The sequence below is a fragment of the Muscardinus avellanarius genome (genome assembly GCF_963383645.1).
Source record: "Muscardinus avellanarius genome assembly, chromosome: 12".
In the NCBI taxonomy this organism is placed as follows: Eukaryota; Metazoa; Chordata; class Mammalia; order Rodentia; family Gliridae; genus Muscardinus; species Muscardinus avellanarius.
The window spans coordinates 72,012,335-72,037,141 of record NC_137798.1 but is presented as its reverse complement, the minus strand read 5'-3'; the positions used below and the strand labels follow the sequence as shown (position 1 = coordinate 72,037,141).

The 24,807-nt window shown below is 37.3% G+C and overlaps 1 protein-coding gene across 1 annotated transcript in view; it reads right to left on the bottom strand.

Annotated features, from left to right (window-relative positions):
* Nucleotides 1-23,394, bottom strand: part of PALS1 (protein associated with LIN7 1, MAGUK p55 family member) — a gene marked incomplete at both ends in the record, with an annotated part of 47,365 nt that extends 23,971 nt beyond the window's left edge. The window contains 5 exons of the mRNA XM_080706771.1: nt 436-597; nt 3,984-4,130; nt 6,190-6,267; nt 10,466-10,674; nt 23,028-23,394. Coding sequence (XP_080562897.1) covers nt 436-597; nt 3,984-4,130; nt 6,190-6,267; nt 10,466-10,674; nt 23,028-23,394 — 963 coding nt within the window. The remainder of the gene's footprint in view (nt 1-435; nt 598-3,983; nt 4,131-6,189; nt 6,268-10,465; nt 10,675-23,027) is intronic.
* Between the last annotated feature and the right edge of the window lie 1,413 nt (nt 23,395-24,807).

Sequence of the window (24,807 nt, the reverse complement as noted above, 5' to 3'; positions counted from 1 at the left end):
AGCCTCCCAAGTACTGGGGTTATAAGCATGCACCATCACACCCAGCTACCAATGGCATTTGAAACACCAAAGCAATGAGATGGGATTGAATGGAGGAAGGGATATGAGGATGTTTTCTGGATTTCACAACAGACATTAGTAGATAGGAGAAATGGTACTATTATTAAGACTATAAAAAAAGCCCAGCATGGTGGCGCACACTTGTAATCCTAGAATTTAGGAGACTGAGACAGGAGGATCGCAGGTTGGAAACCAGCCTTGGCAACTATGTGAGACTGTTTCCAAATAAAAAATAAAATTGGTCTGAGGATATAACTTGGAGGTAGAATGCCTCCGGAGGTTCAATCCCCAGTATGTAAGGAAGTATGAATATATGTACTTATGTATAAATAAACAAATAAGATACCAATTATGATACTACCTGCTTCAACTTACCAACAAGTCGAATACCTCATTGACATCTTTCCCCCGAATTTCAATGCCATTAATCTCCAGAACTTCATCTCCCTCATGTAAGAGACCACTCTTCTCTGCAGCACCTCCTTTTACTATCCTGCTAATGATGACAGAATCCATTTCATTACGTACTGTAGCACCCTTAAAAAAAATAAAGCACAACACATAATATAAACATAAAAATAAAATTTTTATTTCTTCGTGTGCGTGTGTGTGTGTGTGAGAGAGAGAGAGAGAGAGAGAGAGAAGAGAAGAGAAGAGAAGAGAAGAGAAGAGAAGAGAAGAGAAGGGAAGGGAAGAGAAGAGGAGAGAAGAGATTGAAACCAGGGGCATACCCCCCCCCAAGCTACACCTCCAGCCTTTTTTTATTATTATTCATTTTGAAATAGGGTCTTGTTAGGTAGATAAAAGTCTTTCTAAATTGCTGAGGCTGTCCTTGAACTTATGATCTACCTGTCTCAGCCTCTCAAGTATCAGGATTACAGGTGTGTGCCACCATACCTGGCAATTTCTTCTTTTTTTTTTAATTTTAATTTTTAGCAGTCCTAGAGATTGAAACCAGGGGCATTCTACTTCCGAGCTACACTCCAGCCCTAATTTATGTTCTTTATTTTGAAACAGGGTCTCACTAAGTTGAGGAGGGCCTCACTAAGTAGCTGAGTTTGCTGTTAACCTGAGATTCCCCTGTATCAGCTTCCCAAGTACTGGGATTACAAACGTGTACCACCATGCCCGCTAATTATTTTGGGAAATAAATTTACTTACATAGAGTAATAATTAACGCTAACCATTTGGCCCACATTTTCTGCTTCAAAAACACTATTAGCATTCTGAAATAAAAAAAAATTCTAAAACATATAATAGCAGAAAAATGCATTTGCTTAAAAATAACATGTGAAGACCTATGAAGATATTTGTTCTCTATTTGCCAGATCTTATTCAAATGTTTATACTACATTTAGGAAGCCGGGTGTGGTGGTGCACACTTGTAATCCCCGCGTTTGGAAGGCTGAGACAGGAGGATTGCACAGGTTCAAAGCCAGCCTCAGCTACTTAGTGAAGCTCTCAGCAACTTAGTGAGACCTTGTTTCCAAATAAAGTACAAAATAGGTCTGGGAGTATAGCCTGGAGGTAGAAAGCCTCTGGGTTCCACCCCCAGTACTACCCAAAAAAAAATGTTTATACTATATTTAGGCATAATTAATGAGCATCACTTTATAAAGAGCTTTAAAAATTCAAAATATACGGAGAGACAGGAGGATCACAGGTTCGAGGCCTCAGCTACTTAGTGAGACCTTGTTTCAAAATAAAGAATAAAAAATAGGGCTAGGGTGTTGCTCAAAGGTAGAATGCCCCTGGGTTCCATCCTCAGTACCTTAAAAAAAAAGAGAGAGAGAAGAAATGAGTACCAAGCTGGTAGATTATTCAAATGTTAAATATAGCTGCATCCAATTTGCATTAAAATATATTAAATCTTAATATTTATTATACAAATTGAAAGCACAACTGAAAAATGTTACTAAAAGACTGGAAATGTATAAAGCTTGTTCTCCTAAACTTTTAACATTTTCTCAGGACTGCTGTAATTTGCATTTTGATGGGGGAATTACTTACATAACCTGCCTACAAAATACATTCCTTATTCACGTGCTACATTAAGGCACAATTGAGATAAGTAGGAGTCAAAAATATTTCTCTGATTATAAAGAAGAGCTACTTAAGGCAATGAGAGCTGTCTAAGATCAGAGCTTTGAAAGGCTGTACATATAAAACCTATCCAACAAATGCCAAGGATACATACTCCCCCAACACACACACCCTGCAAGGAAATTCTACTTTTTGCAAAAACTGCATACTACCAACAAAAGCGTTGGGTAAGCAAGTGCCATGGGTAGGATGTTCACCCAGTTTTTATCCCTAAAGGCAGACTTCTACACCATCCTCCTATCTGGAAGCTGGCTTCACACTGTTACGTGTTGGCTAATTCATACAGAATGGAATGTCAGGGGAGGAGTTGGCATTTGCAGTAGTCAGTAAAAGGAAGTTCATGATGAAACAAGGACTTATAAAAGGTTACAAAATGGTGGTTTTATAAAATGGAGTTACTTTTAATGAAGTTAATCCTTTGATAGAAAAAAATTATATTCTCACAATTTCCCCCTTTTTTTTTGTGGTGCTGGGGATTGAACCCAGGAGCACTCTACCTCTGAGCTATACCCCCAGCCCAATTTTTTTTTCCTTATGAAACTAGGTCTCACTAAGTTGTGGACGGTCTCACTAAGTAGCTGAAGCTGGCCATGAACCCAGATCCTCCTGTCTCAGCCTCCCAAGTACTGGGATTACAAGCATGCACCACCATGCCTGACTTCCCCTTCTTTATTATATATCTACTCTTCAAATTCTGTTAGCAAATGGAGACTTTTGCTCTCAAAAGTGTCTAACAAGAACAGATTATTAAGAGAGTTGTCCCTGTGAGTCCCTGGATTAGGCCTCTAACATGGGATTATAGAGAATCCTACTAGGGTCATTACTCTGACATTATAATGAGCAATGTTAGGACTTATGTCATTATTTCTTACTATTTTCCAAACCATTAGATTGGAAAAAGGATCATCAACTCCAGTATTCTCAGCTAATGCACAGGCATCAGCTCATAAAACATTAAGAGCAGGGAAATTGGCCTGTTCAGATGAGATCAAAGTGTGGGTGCACCTGGACCAACTACCCCCAAAATTTGTATACTGCCCCCCTACACCAGAAAAGGCAGGGAGCATAGTTTACATTCCTGGGGGCACTAGCTATTGTTTAAAATAAGTTGGAAGAATAATAAATTATTCCCTCTTTGTTCCTTAACAAATGTTTCACAAGTTATTACTTTAAATTATGGATGAGAAAATAAAACAAAATTTTCTCAACTTAATAAGGGGTATGAGCAATAATCTCCAACAAGATAACCTTGAAAGATATAAATCATAGCTGAGCATAGTGACACATGCTTGTAATCCTGGTAATTTGGGAAGCTGAGACAGGAGGTTGCAAGTTCGTGGCCTTCTTCAGTAACTTAGTGAAGTCCTCAGCAACTTAACTTAGTGAGAACCTGTTTCAAAAATATAAAAAATAAAATAGGTCTGCAGGTATAGTTTGGAGATAGAATGCCCCTGTGTTCATTCTCAACACTATAAAAAAAAAAGAGAGAGACAAATTATCAAGAATACAATGGGAGAGCCAGGTGTGGTGGTACAAGCTTGTAATCCCAGCATTTGGGAGGCTGAAAACAGGAGGATAACAATTCACGGATAGCTTTAGCTACTACTTAGAGAGGCCCTTTGCAACTCAGTGAGACCCTGTTTCAAAATAAAGAATAAAAAATAGGGCTGGGGGTGTAGCTTGGAGGTAGAATGACGCTGGGTTCCATCCCCAGTACTGCAATTAAAGAAAAAAAAAGAATACAATGGAGACTTGATGTATGTGCCATACGTGAGATCTTTGTATAGAAAGAATGAAGGTCAGAGGTGTGGGACACTTACCAATGGAATATCACGAGCCTTTTCTATGCGAACTATTTTTACAGTTTCTCCTCCATACTGGCCAATGCTTTCATAAACTCTCTCGTCCGTAATGGGTTCTAGCTGCATTTCCTGCTCAGCAACCTTATCATGGGCCAGTAAAAGTGCCTGTTTCAAAGAAATCCACATTTTAAGTAACAGCATGATTTACTTCTGTGAAGAGATTTTTAGCCTCATCATGTATGTAATATTCTGATCATTAATTCTTTAAAAGTACTATAATTACCTGTATGTCCCAAACTTTCCAACTCAAGTACAGATGCAACCCTGAATCTTTTGGAGCTACTGTTAACTAATGATGTGTTGAAGTGTGCCAGGAAAAACTCTGAAATGGATTACAAAAGTCAAAAATGCTTATTAAACTTCATAAAATAAAAATCAATGTAAAGGCCTAAAGCCGGGTATGGGACACAATCTTTAATGTCAGTATTTGGGTTGGAAGGCTGAGACAAGAGGACCACAGGTTAGAGACAAGTGTTCAATAACTTAGCAAGACTCTGTATGAAAATGCTCCCTCACTGCGATATGTTGGAAGTCAGCCCTCGACACAAGGGTTTGTAAACAAGAAAATAATAAAAAGAAATTAAAAAAGACAAAGGAAAAAAATGAAAAAAAGTGCTAGGTAGTGTAGCTCAATGGTAGAACACCCGAGGGCTCAATCCCTAGTACCCCCCCCCCGCAAAAAAAGGTAAAGGTCTAATCAGCTTAGATAAATCAAAATTTATGGAAAAAAAAGAAAAAGAAGGAACTTTTCTTCAGTTTTAAAAATAAAAGAGAGTTATTTAAAAATAACTTTGGTTAATTTTAAATATAAAAATTTGTAATCCAAAATAAAATAATCATTTTGCAAAAGAGGTAATAAATATCAAGAGTAAACCAGACATGGTGGCTCACACTTGTAATCCCAGTATTTGAGAGGCTGAGACAGGAGGAATGCAGGTTCAAGGCCAACCTCAGCAACTTAGGGAGGCTCTCCACAACTCAGTGAGACCCTATTTCAAAATGAAAGAACAAAGTAGAGCTAGGCATGGGGGCACATGTGTGTAATCTCAGTGCTTGGGAGGCTGAGACAGAAATATCTCAGGTTCATGGCCAGCCTCAGCTACTTTTTGAAGCCCTTGCCACTTATTGAGACTGTTTCAAAATAAAGAATAAAAAATAGGGCTGGAAATGTAGCTTGGAGGTAGAATGCCCCTGGGTTCCATCCTCAGTATCACAAACAAACAAACATCAAGAATGGATAGAAGACATGTGTAATCTTAGTATTTGGGAAGCTGACAGGAAGACTGAAGGTTCAAGGTCAACCTTAGCAGCTTAGTGAGATCCTCAGTAACTTGGTGAGATCCCAGTTCAAAAATTTAAAAAACAAGCCAGGAGTGGTGGCACAAGCTTATAATCCCAGCATTTGGGAGGCGGAGACAGGAGTATCGCTGGGGGTGTCACTCAGAGGTAGAATGCCCCTGGGTTCCATCCCCCATACGGTAATAATAATAATAATAATAATGATGATGATGATGATGATGATGATGATATACAGGGCTGGGGAGTATAGCTCATAGGTAGAATACACCTGGAAGATCTCAGGTTCATGGACTGCCTCAGCTACTTAGTGAGGTTCTCTAAATTTAGTTAGACTCTGTTATCAAAATAAAAAAAGATAAGCCGGGAGGCAGGCTTGTAATCCCAGCACTTGGGGCTGAGACAGGAGGATCGCGCAAGTTCGAAGCCAGCCTCAGCTACTTAGTATGGCTCTCAGCAACTTAGTGAGATCCTGCTTCCAAATAAAATATAAAATAGATCTGGGAGTGTAGAAGGCCCCTAGGTTCCATCCCCAGTACCGCAAAATAAATAAATAAATAAATAAATAAATAGGGCTGGGGTTATAACTCAGAGGTAGACTTCCCGTGTGTGTGTGTGTGTGTGTGTGTGTGAGAGAGAGAGAGAGGGAGAGAGGGAGAGAGGGAGAGAGAGAGAGAGAGAGAGAGAGAGAGAGAGAGAGAGAGAGAGAGAGAGAGAGAGAGAGATGAGAATATATCCTTTTAAGAGTGGCTAGATAATGTTCGAGGTTTCTTCCAACTCTAGAAGACTTTGATTTGGGAGGAAAATAAAATAAAAAGATAAATGCCAGAAAAATAGTCACATATGTAATACTCTGTCCATTTTGTACCTGAAAATGTGGCCCATTCAGCAAAGCACTTAATTCTTGTCCTTCCTTCTGATGGACTGGCCTTAAAATACTTTGTACCTAAAAAACAAAACAAAGATTATATAATATGTATATAATACATACATACATACATACATACAAGCCAGTACCACAGGGGAAAAAATAATTTGGTTGAACCCAGGGGCATTCTCCCTCTGAGCTATAACCCTATCCCTATTTTGGGGGGTAAACAGTATCTTACTAAGTTGCTGAGAGACTTGCTAAGTTGCCTAGGTGAGCCTCAAACCTGCAATCCTCCTGTCTCAGCCTCCCAAGTGCTGGGATTACAGGTGGGCAACATGCTGAATATCAAATCAATGGTTGTCTTATACTTCAAAGTAACTAATTCAACTCATTCAAACTGGGGCAAATGCATGCTTTCATTTTTCCTCTACACCTTTATATTGCATTACCTTTTCTTGTATTATTGCAGTGGCTACGACCTCCATGAAAATGCTAGATACTAGTGGTGAATCTGGACATTCTTTTTCTTATTACAAATTTAAATGGCAATGTACTAGATGTTTCACAATTCAATAAGATATACTGGTTTCTGGCATTATTTAAGTTAATAAATATATCTAACCTTATAAGTTAATAAATATACCTAACCTTTTAAAAATGTTCATTACCAAGAAAAAAGTACTGAATTTAAAATTTTTTTCAGTTATTTTTATGCAAACTGATTTCTCCTTTTACCTATTAATGTTATTTAAAAATATTTACCAAAGTTGACCAATATAAGACACATTATTAATATAGCTTAGTTTTTTGGGGGGCAGCAGTATTGAGGAATGAGTCCAGGGATATTCTATCTCTCTACACCTCCAGCTCATTTTATTTTTATATCTATTTTGAAACTGGCTCTTTTAAACTAACTTACTTGGCTCCATCTTTTAAGATCATGTTCTAGAGCTGGGCATGGTGGCACAGGCTTATAATCCCTACTTGGAAATTTGAGACTGGAGGATCAGAGCTTCATGGCCAACCTCAGCATTTGTGAGACACTTACAACAAGATCCTTTTTTGAAATGAAGAATAAAAAATCAAGTTGGAGGCGTAGCTTAGAAGTAGATTGCCCCTGGGTTCAACCCCCAATATCACAGAAAATAAATAAATAAATAAATAAATAAATAAATAAATAAATAAATAAATGGGCTGGGATGTGGCTTGGAAGTTTAATGTCCTTGGGTTCAACTCCTAGTACTAGACACACACACGCGCGCGCGCGCGCGCGCGCACACACACACACACACACACACACACACACACGATATTTTACCCTTTACTCAATGTCAAAGAAATATGCCAAGCTGCTTTCTCAATCACTATCACTTTTATGCCTTCTGATAACAGAATGCCTTCTCTAAGGTTTTCTGATAGTTACCAATCACCCTTTCTTCCTTTCTTCCTACCTTCCTTATCTTTCTTTTTTTGTGTGTGTGTCTGTGTGTGTGTGTGGTACTAGGGATAGAACCCAGGGGCATTCTATCTCTGAGCTATACCCCCAGCCATATTTTTTATTCTTTATTTTGATACAGGGTCTCACTGAGTTGCAGAGGGCCTCACTAAGTAGACGAGGCTGGTCACAAACTGCAATCCTCCTGTCTCAGCCTCCCAAAGGCTGGGATTCCAAGCATGCGCACACACGCCCGGCTTCTTTCTCCTTTCTATCACTCTTTTACCCTCATGCCCCACAGCATTTGGCACATGTCATTGTGCTGTTGGCACTGTTCTCATACTGCCCCGTTATACTTCTCATTAATGACTGGGTTTCATTCCTAGTACCGCAATATAAGTAAGTAAATAAATAATCTTGCATATATGTGACATTTTAAAGAGAAAAACTACAGTTTTAATTGTGTGTGTGTGTGTGTGTGTGTGTGTGTGTGTGTGTGTGTGTGTGATCCTGGGGATGGAATCCAGGGCCTAGAACAAGCTAGGCAAGTGCTCTACCACTGAGCTACACTCCAGCCCCATAATTCCTTTATAAAGTACCACATGACTAATTTCAATAATAAAAGATGAGCTCAGTGAATTGGTTTCAACCATCTCTTTTCAAGTTTGGTGATGGAAAGTTTCCTCTCTAGGAACAGGTCCTTAGATAATTTTCTCCTAGATCTTGTGCAATACTAGACTTTCTCTTTACTTTTCTTGCAGTTGGGTCTCTGCCATTTTAGGCAACTTGATGATGAAAATAATTCCCTTAGGGTCCAATCTATGCTAATTTGAAAAGTATCTCCGAACCTAATTTATAGGTCTGTACCGTGGAAGTCCTATCTTTTCCACAGCTCATTTTCTGTCTTGCATTTGGATTCAATTAAATACTTGATAGGCTTCCAGAATTATCTTTATAATATCAAAATAAATTAAAATACTATAATAATAACAAGAGCTCTTTCTTTTTTGGGCCTGGCACAAGAACTCTTTTAAACCTTGAATTTGAAAAATGTTTGCAAACACATTCAACACTGAACATCAACTAGCATCAGATCCTAGAATTAAAGTCAGAATATTAGCAGAAGAAAGTCACAGTTCCTTACTATATACAATTTTGAACATGTCCAAAATTATTACAGGGGTAAAATATCCACAAGTAATAAATCTTAGGAGTTATAAATTATATAAGGGATAACCCAGGCGTGGTGGGGCACGCTTGTAATCTCAGCATTTGAAAGGCTGAGACAGGAGGATCCGGGTTCGAGGACAGCCTCAGCTATTCAGTGAGGCCCTCTGCAACTCAGTGAGACCGTTTCAAAATAAAGAAAAAATAGGGCTGGTGGTGTAGCTCAGAGGTAGGATGCCTCTGGGTTCCATCCCTAGTACCACATAAATAAATAAATAAGTAAATAAATAAATAAATAAGGGATAAATGACCTCTGATTATCATTCTTTCTGAGTTTTTAATATATAGTTCTCAATCAATAAAATCACACTTATAATAACTGAAATACTATCCAAATTTGTAATTTTTTTTTGTGTGTGTGGTGCTAGGGCATTCTACCTCCAAGCTACACCCCTAGCCTGATTTTTTTATTCTTTATTTCGAAACAGGGTCTCACTAAAAGTTGTGGAGAGTCTCACTAAAGTATTCGAGGCTAACCGTGAACCCAAATTCTTCTGTCTGAGCCTCCCAAGTACCAGGATTACAAGCATGTACCACCACACCTAGCTTCAAATTTGCAATTTTATGTACAAAATTAACTCTCTTCATGGAACAGAGCTCTTACTTTGAACTAATCATTATTTTCCCCACCAGGGAAAAAAATGCAGATAGTAATTTTTCCTTTCATAATTAGTTAAGTTTTTAAGATGTGACCAGCAAGCTGGGCATGATGGTACAGGCTCATAATCTCTGTACTTGGGAAGCTGAGAAAGGAGGATCTCAGATTCACAGGTAGATTCAGCAACTTAGAAAGGCCCTACATAACACAGACCTGTCTCAAAATAAAATATAAATAAAAATATAAAATAAAAAGTAGATTATATACTTAGGCATTTATTTATTTATTTATTTATTTATTTATTTATTTATTTATGGTGGTACTGGGGGTGGAACCCAGAGGCTTTCTACCTCCGGGCTACACTCCCAGACCCATTTTATATTTTATTTGGAAACAGGGTCTCACTAAGTTGCTGAGAGCCTCACTAAGTAGCTGAGGCTGGCTTCGAACCTGTGCGACCACCTGCCTCAGCCTCCCAAGTGCGGGGGATTACAAGCGCGCGCCACCATGCCCGGCTCACTGTTTATTTTAAAACAGGACCTAGGCCAGGCGTGGTGGCACACACTTGTAATCCCCGTGCCTGGGAGGCTGAGACAGGAGGATCGCCAGGTTCGAAGCCAGCCTCAGCTACTTAGTGAGACTTTTGGAACATAATGAGACCCTGTTTCCAAATAAAGTCTAAAAAATAGGTCTGGGAGTATAGCCCAGAGGTAAAAAACCCCTGGGTTCCACCCCCAGTACTGCCAAAATAATAATAATAGTAATAATAATAGTAATAATAATAATAATAATAATAATAATAATAAAATAAACAGTGAAAAATAAGGCTGAGGATATAACTCACCGGTGGAATACCCTAGAATTCAATCCCCAGTATTGAAAGAAGAGAGAAGAAGAAAAAAAATAAAGAAGAAGAAGAAATGTGACCAACAGTAATTAATTCAAAGAAGCTCTTTTCAGTTACTTCCCAATAATTACCTTGCAGATGCCAACAAAATGCCCAGGATACATACCTCTTGAGCAAGGTCTTGTGCGTTGGAGATAAGAGGAAATGGAGGACTGGCCTTGTTCATGTGTATTGTGACAGCATTGTGTATCTTGAATGCATTCTGGAAATCTTTATTTTGTACAAGTTGTAAAAGCAGTGAGATATCTTCCTGGCTCTGAGAATCTACCAAAGTATGTTGGATATGTTTAAGTGAAGAAAATAAGTCTTCCACTTCTAGCAGGAGAAGGAAAAGGTATCCAAAATTAGTTGCTTTGGTCTTAATTCAACATGTGTTTCAAGACAAAATTTCTTAACTAGTAATAATTTATATTTTCAGGGAAATATAAAGCTTGTATATATTTTCGAGTGTCACATTCTCTGTCATTTTACTGATTTTTAAGTAAAACTCTAAAAACTATACAACAGAACTTCCATTTTAAAAAGTATTTTAAGTACAAAATACATGCTCACTATAAATGAGGGAAAAACAGAAATTAATAAAGTTACAATCTCAACACCTAGAAATAATTAACATATTTCCTTTTTTCACTTAACAGTACATTGCAATTGTTTTCCTACATCACTAAATAGCTGTATTTTTCTCCCAGTACTGCAGATGGAACCCAAGTTTGCTACACCACTGAGCTACATCCCCAATCCTTCTCAATTGTGAGACAAGGTTTTGCTATGTTATCTAGGCTGGCCTCTAACTCACAAACCTCCAGCCTCAGCCTCCTTAGTAGCAGGGATTACAGGTATATGTAACCATGCCCAGCTCCTAGAATCTTCTTTAATGATAAAATGTTTTGTTTGTTTTGTGGTCCTGGGGATTGAACCCAGGGGCATTCTACTTCTGAGCTATATCCCCGGTCCCATTTAAAAAAATTTGAAACAAGGTCTCACTAAGTTGTTGAGGTTGGCTGTGAACCTGTGATCCTACTGTCTCAGTCTCCCAAGTACTAAGATTACAAGTATGCACCACCACACGCAGCTATAATAATAGTATTTTAATTAGATTATAATGTACCTTTTGGTTAAGAACAAATGACAGTGTATTAACATAAGCTATAAAATAATTTTAAGATGTGTCATGCTTGGGACCATATTAAGCCACTCAAACGACTATTTTCTTTCATAGAAGAAAATAATCACTATTTTGATTTTTATAGTTATGTGGCTTTTTACAGTTATCTTATTTCCTGCTTTGCAACAGTCTGTTGTCCTCTTTTTGCTTTCCATATATAAAATGAAATATTAAAGTATTTTACTTAATCAGATGCTGTAGGGGTAAGTCAGCAAGAAGTACTAGGGAAAGTGAGGCAGGGTAATCTACACCAGGAATGCTTGACAGATAAAGCTTGACATCAATGACATTATTTCAGGAAATTAGTTAAGAGCTGAGATATTACTCAAACAGGAAATGTGAAATCTTGCTGCTAGTCCAAAAGGGATGGTAGCTTCAAAGTTCTAAGAAATAAGTAGGCTTCATGTGTTGACATGGATCCAGAAAAAAAAAGAGAGATGTGGCCAATGTGTTTGTATTATTAAGTTCTAAAGCTATAAGGACATAAGTTTAGGACAATTTAAAACTCCAGAGAAAAACATTTTATAGTCAACTTAAAAATGTTTCTCACTGTCTGGGACCAAGATAAGATCCACAGGAATAAGAAATTAACAGAAAAATAACACAACCCATTCCTGAAGAATCTGATGATCTGGTACCTACCTACGTTTAAGACTCAAGCTAAGTAATGGGTAGTGGGAGAACCTGAGAACCATACCAATCCGAGAAATACCAACAAATTTAAAGTGGGAATAAGGATCAAGTTTTTTAGGTAAGCATTAAGACCAATTTAAACTTGTATTATCTTTTACAATCTTAACTCACCTTTACGAAGTCCTATTCATGTTTTTGTTCTTTAGTTAGTAAAAACTATTTCACCAAAACTCCAGATACACTGTTAATCAATACTGCCAAACTAAACTGAGATGGCTTGTATTAAGCCCTTCATTAATAATTTTAATTAATAAAATTAATAATTCAGCCGGGAGCGATGGCACACGCTTAAGCTCTTGGGAGGCTGAGACAGGAGGATTGCACAGGTTTGAAGCCAGGCTCAGCTACTTAGTGAGGCTCTCAGCAACTTAGTGAGACTCTGTTTCCAAATAAAGTATAAAATAGGTCTGGGGGTATAGCCCAGAGATAGAAAAACCCCTGGGTTCCACCCTCAGTACCACAAAAAAATTAATAATAATTCATTAATTAGTAAAAATTAAGCTTTTATAATTAAGTCCTGCCAACCATGATTGATAAACAATTAAGATGTATCTGGCTAAATTCCCTATTAGTTACTACCATACTGAATAGCATGATAGAAAAATATCATATCTTTTACAAGCATTCTTTTATTTAAACCTCTTTAAAAACCTGAGAAACTTTTCCAAATTAAAAAAACAAACACTTGAGACAAATCAAATTTCTACTGATAGAGAAAATAAAGAATGAAAAAGTGGCTTCTGAGTTGGGTGTGATGATGCACACCTGTAATCCCAGTACTTAGGAGGATGAGGATGACACAGGAGGACCACAGATTCAAGACCACAGCAACTTAGTAATACCTTATTTCAAAATGAAAATTAAATAGAGCTATGGGTGTAAATCAGAGGTATAATCCTTGGGTTCAATCACCAGCACCACCAAAAAAAAAAGTGACTTGCCTAAAAAGTCATACACCAATATGATATCAGAGTGGGTGAAAATCCATTTCTTCAACTTCTAAGGCAGGGATTATTTTACTGCCACACCAGAAAAATTTTTAATTTTTGCTTTTGCAAGCTTTTGGCTTGGTTTTGATACATTGCTTTTGTTGTAAAAGCTATATTGAGACCCCCCCCCCATACAGCAACATATAATGAATGCTGACTGGAATTTAGAGGTTCTTACACATTATTGCTATGTTGCTCACTATCTTTTAGAGGAATCATGCTCACACATAAAATGCACATAGACCTATTTTAATTAATCATCCAAATGCTACTTTTACAACAGTGTTGAATTTTACTTCTGATATTTTAACCAAGTAGCTTATCTTCAACATCACAATGGTATGTTAGGTAGACAGAGGGGAAGCCAGCTAAAAAACCAAAACTACAATTTCTGTAAACACTTTTTTTTTTTGGTGGTACTAGGGGTGGAACCCAGAGGCTTTCTACCTCCGGGCTATACTCCCAGACTCATTTTATATTATTTTGGAAACAGGGTCTCACCTAAGTTGCTGAGAGCCTCACTAAGTAGCTGAGGCTGGCTTCGAACCTGTGCGATCCTCCTGTCTCAGCCTCCCAAATGCTGGGATTACAAGCGTGCGCCACCACGCCCGGCTGTAAACACATATTTTAAAAGGCTACATATCTTTTTAAAAAATGTTGTATTTTTATAGTGTTGCATGAACTAGGTAACCAAGTAGAATACAGCAAAATTGATTAATATGATTTAAATAGGTAAAACTTTCAGATAAATTCCACAGCTGCTTTCCTGAGCAATTTAACTGGGAAAATTTCCAGATAGCATTTTTTTTTTTTTTTTTTTTGGTGGTACTAAGGGTGGAACCCAGAGGCTTTCTACCTCCGGGCTATACTCCCAGACTTTTTTTTTTTTTAATGTGGAAACAGGGTCTTGCTAAGTTGCCGAAAGCCTCACTAAGTAGCCGAGGCTGGCTTCGAACCCGTACGTACGATCCTCCTGTCTCAGCCTCCCAAGCACGGGGATTACAAGCGTGCGCCACCACGCCCGGCTTTCCAGATAGCATTCTTAGGAAAGGAAGGAAACCTGGCCAGAGTACTGTCATCCTTCAGGCACAAATGTTTCCATTAAAAATGTTGGATGAACAAGTAGAACAGATTGAGTTACTAAACATTCAGAAGAGTTTTTAAAACATCATTAAATATATGTAGCTTGGCAAGGAGATATGAACTAAACTACATGTATCTGAAATATATACTTAAGAAATAATATGAAGCTGTGCGTAGTGGTGCACACTTGTAATCCTAGCATTAGGGAGACTGAAACTGGAGGATCGCGGTTCGTGGACAGCCTCAGCTACTTAGTGAGGCCCTCTGAAACTTAGTGAAACCCTGTTTCAAATTTTAAAAAAAGAATAAAATATAGGGCAGGGGGTAGAGCTCGGAGGTCAAATGCCCCTGGGTTCCATCCCCAAACCCGCAAAATAAATAAATAAATAAATAAATAAATAAGAAAGAAAGAAAGAAAAAAGAAATAATATGAAATACCAAATGAAAAAATCTGAAAATACAAAATGATATAAGTAGTCTGATGAAATTAGTATGTATTTACAAATCAGTTTACCAATTTAAAGGACATTAAAAATGATGCTGCTTCTATCCAACAATTCTTAAGGTCATATATAAAGTGATAAATTCACTGGGTCTAGTGGTGCATGCTTATAATCCCAGTACCTGTGAGGCCTGTGACTGGAGAAGGGCAGGTTTGCCACCAACCTCTGCAACTTAACTGAGGACCTCTGTAACTTGCTGAGATCTTGTTTAAAAATAAAAAATAAATAGGGCTGGGGTATAGTTTAGAAGTAGAATACTCCTGGGTTCAATCCCCAGTAAATACACACACACACACACACACACACACACACACACACACACACAGTATTAAATACTTATGGCATTAGTCTTATAATAGATTATGATAAATGAAATGAATTCACTGTCTCAGTTCATTAAATTCTGACCGCTTTTCTTTGATATTAGGGATGATATTATAATGAGTAATAATTGACAACATTAATTCAGAGATTCTTGTTTTAATACACATGCTCATTCATATTTTTGTTTCATATAAAAATTCTTAATTACAAAGGTCAGAATATTTGGTTGCAGATTTAAAACATATAAGTTCTGAAATGGCACCTTTAAAAGTACTTCACAGCTGGGCGTGGTGGCACATGCTTGTAATACCAGTGCTTAGGCTGAGACAGGAGAATCGCACCGGTTCGAAGCCAGCCTCAGCTACTTAGTGAGGCTCTAAGCAACTTAATGAGACCCTGTTTCCAAATAAAATATAAAATAGGTCTGGGAGTTAGCTTGGAGATAGAAAAGTCCCTGGGTTCCACACCCAGTACCACCAAAAAATAAAAATAAATAAATAAATATGTATACTTTTCTAAAATAAAGATGAACACAGAAGACTATGGGTATTGCTCAGTGCTGGAGTGTTTGCCTAGAATGCTCAAGGCCCTGGGTTTAATTCCAAGCACTGCAAAAAAAAGAAAAAAAGAGAAAAAAGCGAAGACACACACGATAAAAGAATGGAATACAAAGAGAAGAGACTCCCTCTCATGACCTCCCCCCCACACACATGACATGAAGAGAACCACACACACAGACAAAAAGATGAAGGGAGAATCACAGGAGTAGAGACTGACATAAGTGCTAGGAAAGAGTGGACAAAGAAGGTAGTACTGAGGCAGAATGAAGATGTTCTGTGATGGGGAAGCAGAGGTAGGCATAGTAAACATGGCTTAAAATAAAGTCTAGGCTACAGAAACTTTCAAATCAGGCTTTGGTAGTAAGTGCTAGTCTATAGCAACTTTCTTACATGAAATTTCTTTAAATCTGTCTCTTTTTTGGTGGTGGTGATACTAGAGATTAAACTATCACTGAGCTACATCCTGAGCCCAAGGAAGTTCTTTATATCGAGTTTAAAATCCTTTCTGTAGCTGGGCATGGTGGCGCATGCTTGTAATCCCCACACTTTGGAGGCGGAGACAGGAAGATCGCGCAGGTTCGAAGCCAGCCTCGCTGGCTTAAAAGACCTTGTTTCTAAATAAAAATATAAAAATAGGTCAGGGAGTGTAGCCCGGAGGTAGAAGGGTTTCCAGGAACCTCAGTCACTCACACACACACACACACACACACACACACACACACACACACACTCCCTCCTGTAGTGTGATCTATTTCTTGTTTTTCATTAGAAAATATTTTAAGTTCCCATTATCATTTCTAACATTTCATACAACAGTTTTAGATCTTGGTTATCTACATTAAAAGAATTGAGTATATGGTCTTAAAAAGTTAATTTTAGCCAGGCGTGGTGGCACACAGCTTGTAATCCCCGCACTTGGGAGGCAGAGACAGGAGGATCGCACAGGTTCGAAGCCAGCCACGCTAGCTTAAGAGACCCTATTTCCAAACAAAAAGTATAAAATAGGTCTGGGAGTGTAGCCTGGAGGTAGAAGGGCTTCCAGGAACCCCAGTACCACCAAAAAAATAAATTAAAAAGTTAATTATAGCCAGGCATGGTGGCGCATGCTTGTAATCTCAGCATTTAGGAGGCTGAGACCGAGGATCATGGTTCGCAGACAGCCTCAGCTACTTAGTGAGCCCTCCACAATTAGTGAGATCCAGTTTCAAAATAAAGAATAAAAAATAGGGCAGGGGGTGTAGCTCAGAGGTCAAATGTCCCAGGGTTTCATCCCCATACCCGAAAAAAATATTTTTAAATATGTTAATTATATTGGCTTTGTGGTAAAATTAATCAGATAAATATAAACATACACAGAGTTCACAAATCTACCCCCTTGAATTCTCCTCCAGCCTTGGTACTCTGAGAGTCTAAAATATAAAAAGAATGAAGACTAAAACAGGCAACAGCTGGGCGTGGTGGCGCAGGCTTGTAATCCCCACACTTGGAAGGTGAAGACTAGAGGATCGCTCAGGTTCGCAGCCAGCCTCGCTGGCTTAGAGACCCTGTTTCCAAATAAAAAATATAAAATAGGTCTGGGAGTAGGTAGAAGGGTTTCCAGTACCACTATCAACCAAACAAACAAACAAAAACAGGCAACAGAAACCAAATGCCAAGAATTATTCTATCTGAAATTCTATCTGAAAATTCTGTCTTCAAATACACAAGACTTTCATTGCCCATATGGAGAATTTTTTTACTATAAAGGTAAACACTAAAATTACCTAAGGAAGGTAAGAAATCTGTATCTATGGAGATGTTCCAAAGCAGATAACCATCTACTCTGAATCATATTTTCACTTACTGCTCTCATATATCCCACAAGAAAGTGTGTAGAGAACAATATATGCCAGTAAAGGCTTCTCTGTTTAAGAAGTAGCCAGCCAGCCTACCTGTCTGCCTTCTTTTCTTTCTGTGTTGCGGATCAAACCCAGCAACTGCATATCCTAAGCAAGTATTCTACCATTGTGCTATATTCCCAACCTCCACCACCCCCTTTTAGGAACATAAAATTTATGTAACCTCAGTACTTGGGTGGTTGAGACAGGAGGATCTCAGTATCAGTGCATCCTCAGCAATGTAGTGAGACTCTAAACAACCTAGCGGGATCCTTTTTCCCAACAAAAAAAATTACAGGGCTTGGAGTGTAGCTCAGGGGTAGAAGGCCCTTGGATTTAATTCTCAATACCAGCAAGACAGAAAGAGAGGGAAAGGGAAGGTAACATAGATCTTAGAACTTTTGGTTTTCAGTGAACTAAGTCAAATAAATTGTGTATGTGTGCGTGTATGTGTGTGTGTGTACTTGTGTGTTTACTGGGAATTGAATCCAAGGACATTATTCTACTTCTGAGCTACATTCCCAGCCCTAATTTTATTTTTATTTTGAAATAGGGTCCTGCTAGGTTGATGAAAATCTCACGACTTTCTGAGGTTGTCCTCGAACCTGTGTGATGCTCGTGTCTCAGCCTCCCAAGTACTGGGATTACAGACATGTGGCACCATGCCTGACCAACATAAATTTTTAAAAAGTAGTCAGAAGCTTATGAAAGATGCAGAACAGTAATTATTCCCCAGCAACTTAAGTTTACAAATTAAAAATAAATACTAGAACTGGTACTTTGTATTTAGCTCAGTGATACAGGACTTGCTTAGTATCTGCAAAACCCTTCCAGCACCACCAAATACATACATACATACATACATACATACATACATACATACATACACACACTCTTAAATACAAGTATATGAAAAAAGACAGCTGAAAAATAACAGAGCAACAATCTTATTACTCAGTACTAAGACAATGGAAAACTGTCTAGAAGTAATTTCTATTCAATCAAGTACAAAAACTTCATGATTTTTCCTTGGACAAAATTAAAAGAGAGGGCATGGGGGGGTGAGGCAAAAACTAGATAATTTGCTGGGCATAATGGCAACACACTTGTAATTCCAGCATTTGGGAGCTTGAGACAGGAGGATTGCAGTTCACAGACAGCCTCAACTATTACTTACGTACTTTGCAACTCAATTAGATCCTGTTTCAAAATTAAAAAATAAAAAATAGGGCTGGGGGTATAACTTGGAGGTAGAATGTCTCTGGGTTCCATCGCCAGTACCACAAAAAAAAAAAAAAAGCTAGATAATGAAAATAATTACTCAGAAGTAGGTAAAAGTAAAACTCAAGATTCGTTGGCTCTAGAATTTTGCTTGTTGGCTTTAAATAAAGTTTGTTTACTTATAAAAATGTAATCCCAGTATAACCAATGGTCAATCAAAAGTGAAATGTGGAAGAGATTTTTATTTTAAAATGTTAATATTCTTGGGAGGCTGAGACAGGAGGATTGCAGTTGGTGAACAGACTCAGCTACTTAGGCCCTTTGCAACTCAGTGAGACCCTGTTTCAAAATAAAGAAAATAAAAAATAGGGCTGGGGGTGTAGCTCGAAGGTAGAATGCCCCTGGGTTCCATCCCCAGTACTGCAAAATAAATAAATAAATAAATAAATAAATAAATAAAATGTCAGTAATCTTTTAACTTAATAGTCTGAATATCCAGAGCCATTTGACAAGACATATATAAATACTAACCAAAACTGAAACCTGCTATTTAATATTATGAAAATGTTTCCTTTACCCTAGTTTCCTTCTCTTTTATCTTTCACTATCCTCACACTAAAGTATCTGGTGCAAATTTGAACACCCCTAATCACAAAACTTCAAGGGATTCCTTATTAGCCATAAAACAGCTCCCACCATGGGTATGTGTGGCTTTTCCTAATGTTTCTTTCAAGGTTTAGCAATATAAAGCTATATATGATAGATGAGGATACCATCTATAGGTATAGCTGGAATATATATGATAGATGGTATCTTTTCCTAGCTCATTTCTTTTAAATATTCTATTTACCTCTCCACATCCTTGGTCTTAAATTTCTAATCTCTGAACACAAAGCCAAATAAAAACAGTGAAATACACAACCTAGAAATATCTGATAATTACCCTATTCTACTTCATCTCCCTCTAACCTACACTGATCTTGTCTCAAGATTTCTCTCACAAGGTAGTTTGCTTTGATTATGAAAGAGAAGTAAGACAACATTTTATTTGTAATAAAGAAAAGTTTAAAACTAATGATAATTTTAAGGAAGCTTTCATATGTCATTGAAATTTTTATTACTTTCAAAATTAGTATTATTCACTTGAAATTATGTTCTCAATCACCATTTTCTACTTTTCTATAAGATTCTAAGCAATATTTTAAACAAAATTCAGTTTATCCCTTCCGAGTATTTTCTATTAATTACATCCTTATATGTTTTTGTTATATGGTACCAAATTTACCAATGCTTTCATTTAAAAATCACCCAGTTAAAGTACTTAATCTTGCCAAACACATTTGAAATTCTCAGAAGAGTACTATGTCTACTTACAGATACATGATGTAGTGTTTGAAAACCGAAGGCCCCTCTTAAAGAAATAATCAGCTGCCCCATCCTTCACTCATTTTAAACAAGGCTGCAGCCTCTGGCTGTGAAAAAGCTGAGACGCTGCCTCCTATCTTGTGCGTATTAATCAAAATACTGACAAGGAGACACAATTTTAAGGGAGTACTTCTGCTGTAGTTTGATGTGTTAGCAGATTATGAAGAGAAAAAAATGTTTGGTGAAAAGCTATTACACTTCATTTTAAACAAAAACTTAAAACTGAATGTATTTAAAAACTGAGGCTATGACTAACAATATAACTTAAGCTAGTTTTCTGTGTTTTCTATAATTTAAAAATGTTTGAATTAATATATTAAAATTAAATCTATCATTTATTTCTCAAAATATTAAGTATTTTATCCAAGCAATGAATTAATTACAAATACCTGGTCATTTCAAAGTACTTTTCTTGAATTGTGTAAAACAGCCTCAAGTTTAAGGACCATGCACACAAAGGTATTTATGAAAAACACAGTAGATTATGAATTGGAAAAAAAAATAGCTGTCCTTTAAACTTGTAGAAAAGTGAGCAACAAGAAAAAGTGGGGCCTGGAGATGTACCTCAGTGGTAGTGCACTTGCCTAACAAGTGTGAAATCCTGGGTTTCTAGCAGCAGCAGCAGCACCACCACCACCAACACACGTATGCGCGCGCGCGCGCGCGCGCGCACACACACACACACACACACACACACACACACACACACACACGAACAAACAAAAAACTGCAGCAGCAGGGAGCTCAGTGGTACACAACCACACTTGAGAAGCTAAGGTGTGAGGATCACTTGAGCCCAGGAGTTCGAGACCAACCTGGGAAACAAAGCAATTATGTGTCTCAAAAATTAAAAAAAAAAAAGGCTAAAAACAGAAATAGGAAAATTTTTTTTAAACACACACACAAAAAACAGAAATTATCTTTTTTCTGTGCTTAGGCCAAGTAAATAAGATCTCATATTATTCCCTTAAGTGAATCTGGCTTAAGCTATATTTGTTTCTCTACTGTGATTATTTAAGTATTATCTATTAGATGTTGGATATCTTGGTTCTAAATAATGCAACAAACAGGTACATTAATTTTTAAATGAATTTAAGTAACCATAGAATAATATAGAATTCTATAAATAAGGAATATTTGCAGGATATTTTAGGGAGAAAGGAAGAAAAGGAAGAAAGAAGGGAGAAAAGGAAAGAAGGTATGGTGGTAAATGAATGCCATTAAGAGGTAATCATGAAGTATTTGCCCTAACAAAACAAAACTCTTAGGAAAAAAAGAGTATCATGATTCCTTCGTATAAACTGAGCATGGTGGCCCTTGCCTGTAACTCCAGTACTAGGGAGGTTAAGACAGAAAGATCATAGGTTTGAGACCAGCCTCAGCAATTCAGCAAGGCCTCAGAAACTTAGTGAGACTGTTTCAAAATAGAAAATAAAAAAGGGCTGGGAGTATAGCATCCCCAGTAACAATAAATTCCTTTATATAACTGAGTGTGGTACACACCTATAATCCCAGCTGTTCAGAAGGCTAAGACCCCAAGTTTGAGTCGAGCCTGACCAACTTAATTAGACCTTCTCACAAACAAAAAGGGCTAAGGATATAGCCTGGTACTAGAGCCCTTAGGTTCAACCCCAACACTGCCCTTCTTCAATTAAAAAAAAAAATTCCTTTTAAAGAGAGCACAAATTAATGTACAAAGCAACTTTTCTCAAACTGACTTCTATCAGCTTAGTGAGTACAAGTGTGCAGTAAAGGCAGGCCATAAATTCAATGATCAGATTTTTTTCCCCCAGTACTGGGGATTGAACCCAGGAGCAGACTACCCCAACCCTATTTTAGTTTCATTTTGAAACAGAGTCTCACTAGGTTGAGGAGAAGCTCAGCCTCCCATGTACTGTGATTATATGGTTGCACTACCACCCATATAATGATCAGATATTATAAGTCTGGGGATATATGCTTGACACCAGTCTCACTGGGTTCATAATGCCTATTTACATTATAAATGTCCTGTAGTGAGAAGCTATTTAAACAATGGTTTACTAAACCAATGTTTTCAAGAATTTCAGTTATTTGGTCATAGGAGTCTCTTTTTTTACATATAAATAAATCTCATAGGACACCACCCCTAGAATTAAATCTAGGGATAGTATGGGGAATTTTGAGGCATATTTTATGTGTATGATGCCACATAAACAGTACCTGTTTATTGGCAGTCATTAAAAAAATTAAATAGGTTTTAAGCTACAGTTATTTTATAAACTTTAAGGAGATCTAAAAATTGCTTTTCAGTATTTGATATAAAAAATTTTGAGTATGATACAAAAGACAAATTTGAAATCTTTAAACACTGGGCCACATGTAGAAAAAAAAATATATATATATATATTGCATATATGTGTTATGTGTATGTATATACATACACACATATTAGGGACTAAACCCAGGGGTATTCTGAAACCCCTGAGCCACACACCCATCAGCTCTTTTTTTTAAACAGAGTATCACTAGAGAATCTCACTACATGGCTGAGGCTGTCCTTTAATCTGTAATCCTTGTCTCACCTCTCAAGTATTGGGATTACAGGTATACACCACCAAATATCTCAAAAATGTGTTGTAGTAACTGAACATTTAAGCTTTCACTCTATGTGACTAAAAAATAAATAATGATGGCTTTCAAGAAAAAAAAAAAAAACTGATCTTGGCCTGGAACTTAAATGGTCATTGCTTACATTTTTTTAAACCCCTGTTCCTTCTCATACGTATTTATATTAAGGCATACACAAACCAAAGTAAAACATCTATTATTCTGCTATGTTTACTTACCTAATATTTTCACAGTATAATGGGGACTTTCTAAGACAATTCCTTCTTCTGTATCAAATATAGGATTATCAATTCCAGTCTTTGGAGGAATCTGGGCTAATTTCTTAAGTCTCATAGAAGAATTAAGGTCAAGTTCTTGCTTTTTCCCTTCTTCCTCTCGCCTACGTCTCATGTCTTCCTGTTGCTGTCTGATACGCTCCAACTGTGCGCTTCGTCGTACGGGCATCATCCTGGTGCCCAAATCTCCAGGGCAGTCAACAGCCATCTCTCGGTGTTTCTGGTGTTCCTCTGGTGATGCAAGATCAACATTTTTTACTCCGCTGGCTGATTCCTCTGTAACATGCCCATTCATATGGGATGATGTCATGATTATCTATAAAAAAAACCTGTGCCACTTTTTACAAATCAATTTTTCTATAATGCCAATTCTCTTGTTTTTGTAGTGTAAAATCCATGTTACTTCAAAAAAACAAAAAACAAAAAACTTCTCATATCACATAATAATGCTATAAAAAAGTATCCACGAGGGAAATCTAAGGGAAAGATGAGGGAGAAAAAGTGTAAGAATTATAAAAGCAGACTTTACATAGCTATTGCCAATTTCCACAAAATCTACATACATTATACTATTTTGCTATGTAGATTAAGTATATTCTTTTCAACTTACAGATGTTGAGAAAATCAAGGTGCTTAACAAAAAGTCATTTCCCAAGAATATGAAGCATACTATTCAATTCTATAGCTAAGAAAACTTATATACTGAAAAGTTTAGCTAAATGGAACAGTAAAAAGTTGTGGGTATTAACTTTGCAAAGAAAAATCACTTACACTATAAACAGGTATTGAACTTATCTTTTTAAAGCTGTCTCAACACAGTACTTTAAACTAATTAATACACATAGAATTAATGAACAAGTTAACTGCTAAAGAAATTGATGACAATTTCACACATAAGCCAAGTTAGTGACTTATTTGAAATACAGGATTTTGGGTGGGTGGGTGGGTGGGTGGGTGGGTGGGTGGGTGGGTGTGTGTGTGTGTGTGTGTGTGTGTGTGTGTGTGTGTTTTACAGGGGATTGAACCCAGGGGCATTCTACCTCCAAATTATATCTCCAACCCTATTTCATTATTTTTTTTTTTATTCTGAAACAGGGTCTCGCTAAGTTGTAGAGGGCCTCACAAGTTGCTGAGGCTGGCTGCTAACCTGTGATCTTCCCGTCTCAGCCTCCCAAATACTGGGATTACAAACCTGCACCACCATGCCCATCTTTATTTTTAAGAGATTTTGAGAAGACGATGCCCAAAGAATGAGAAACTTTAATTAGTAGCAAAGGAATCTAAGGGTAAATAGGATTATAAATTATCTGTTTTTATAATTGGTTACATTTATACAAAAAATTAGGGTTAACTTTTTTGGGGAGAGTGGTGGTATTGGGGATTGAGCCCAGGGGTGTTCTATCTAGGAGCTACACCCCCAGCCATTTTTTATTTTATATTCTGAAATAGGATCTTGCTAAGTTGCCGAGAGCCTCACTAAGTTGCTGAGGCTGGTTTCAAACCTACAATCCTTTTGTCTCGGCCTCCCAAGTACTGGGATTACAGGCATGTGCCACCACACCTAGTTTAGAGCTAACCCTTTATAAACTTTTATTTAGAGAAAATCATATCGGTTAACAATAAAAAAAATTTTGAATTCATACTGTACAACAAAAAGAACATAGGAACCTTGGAAATGAGAAAACCGAATTTCCTTTTGGCTCTGCCAATTCCCCTAGCTTTA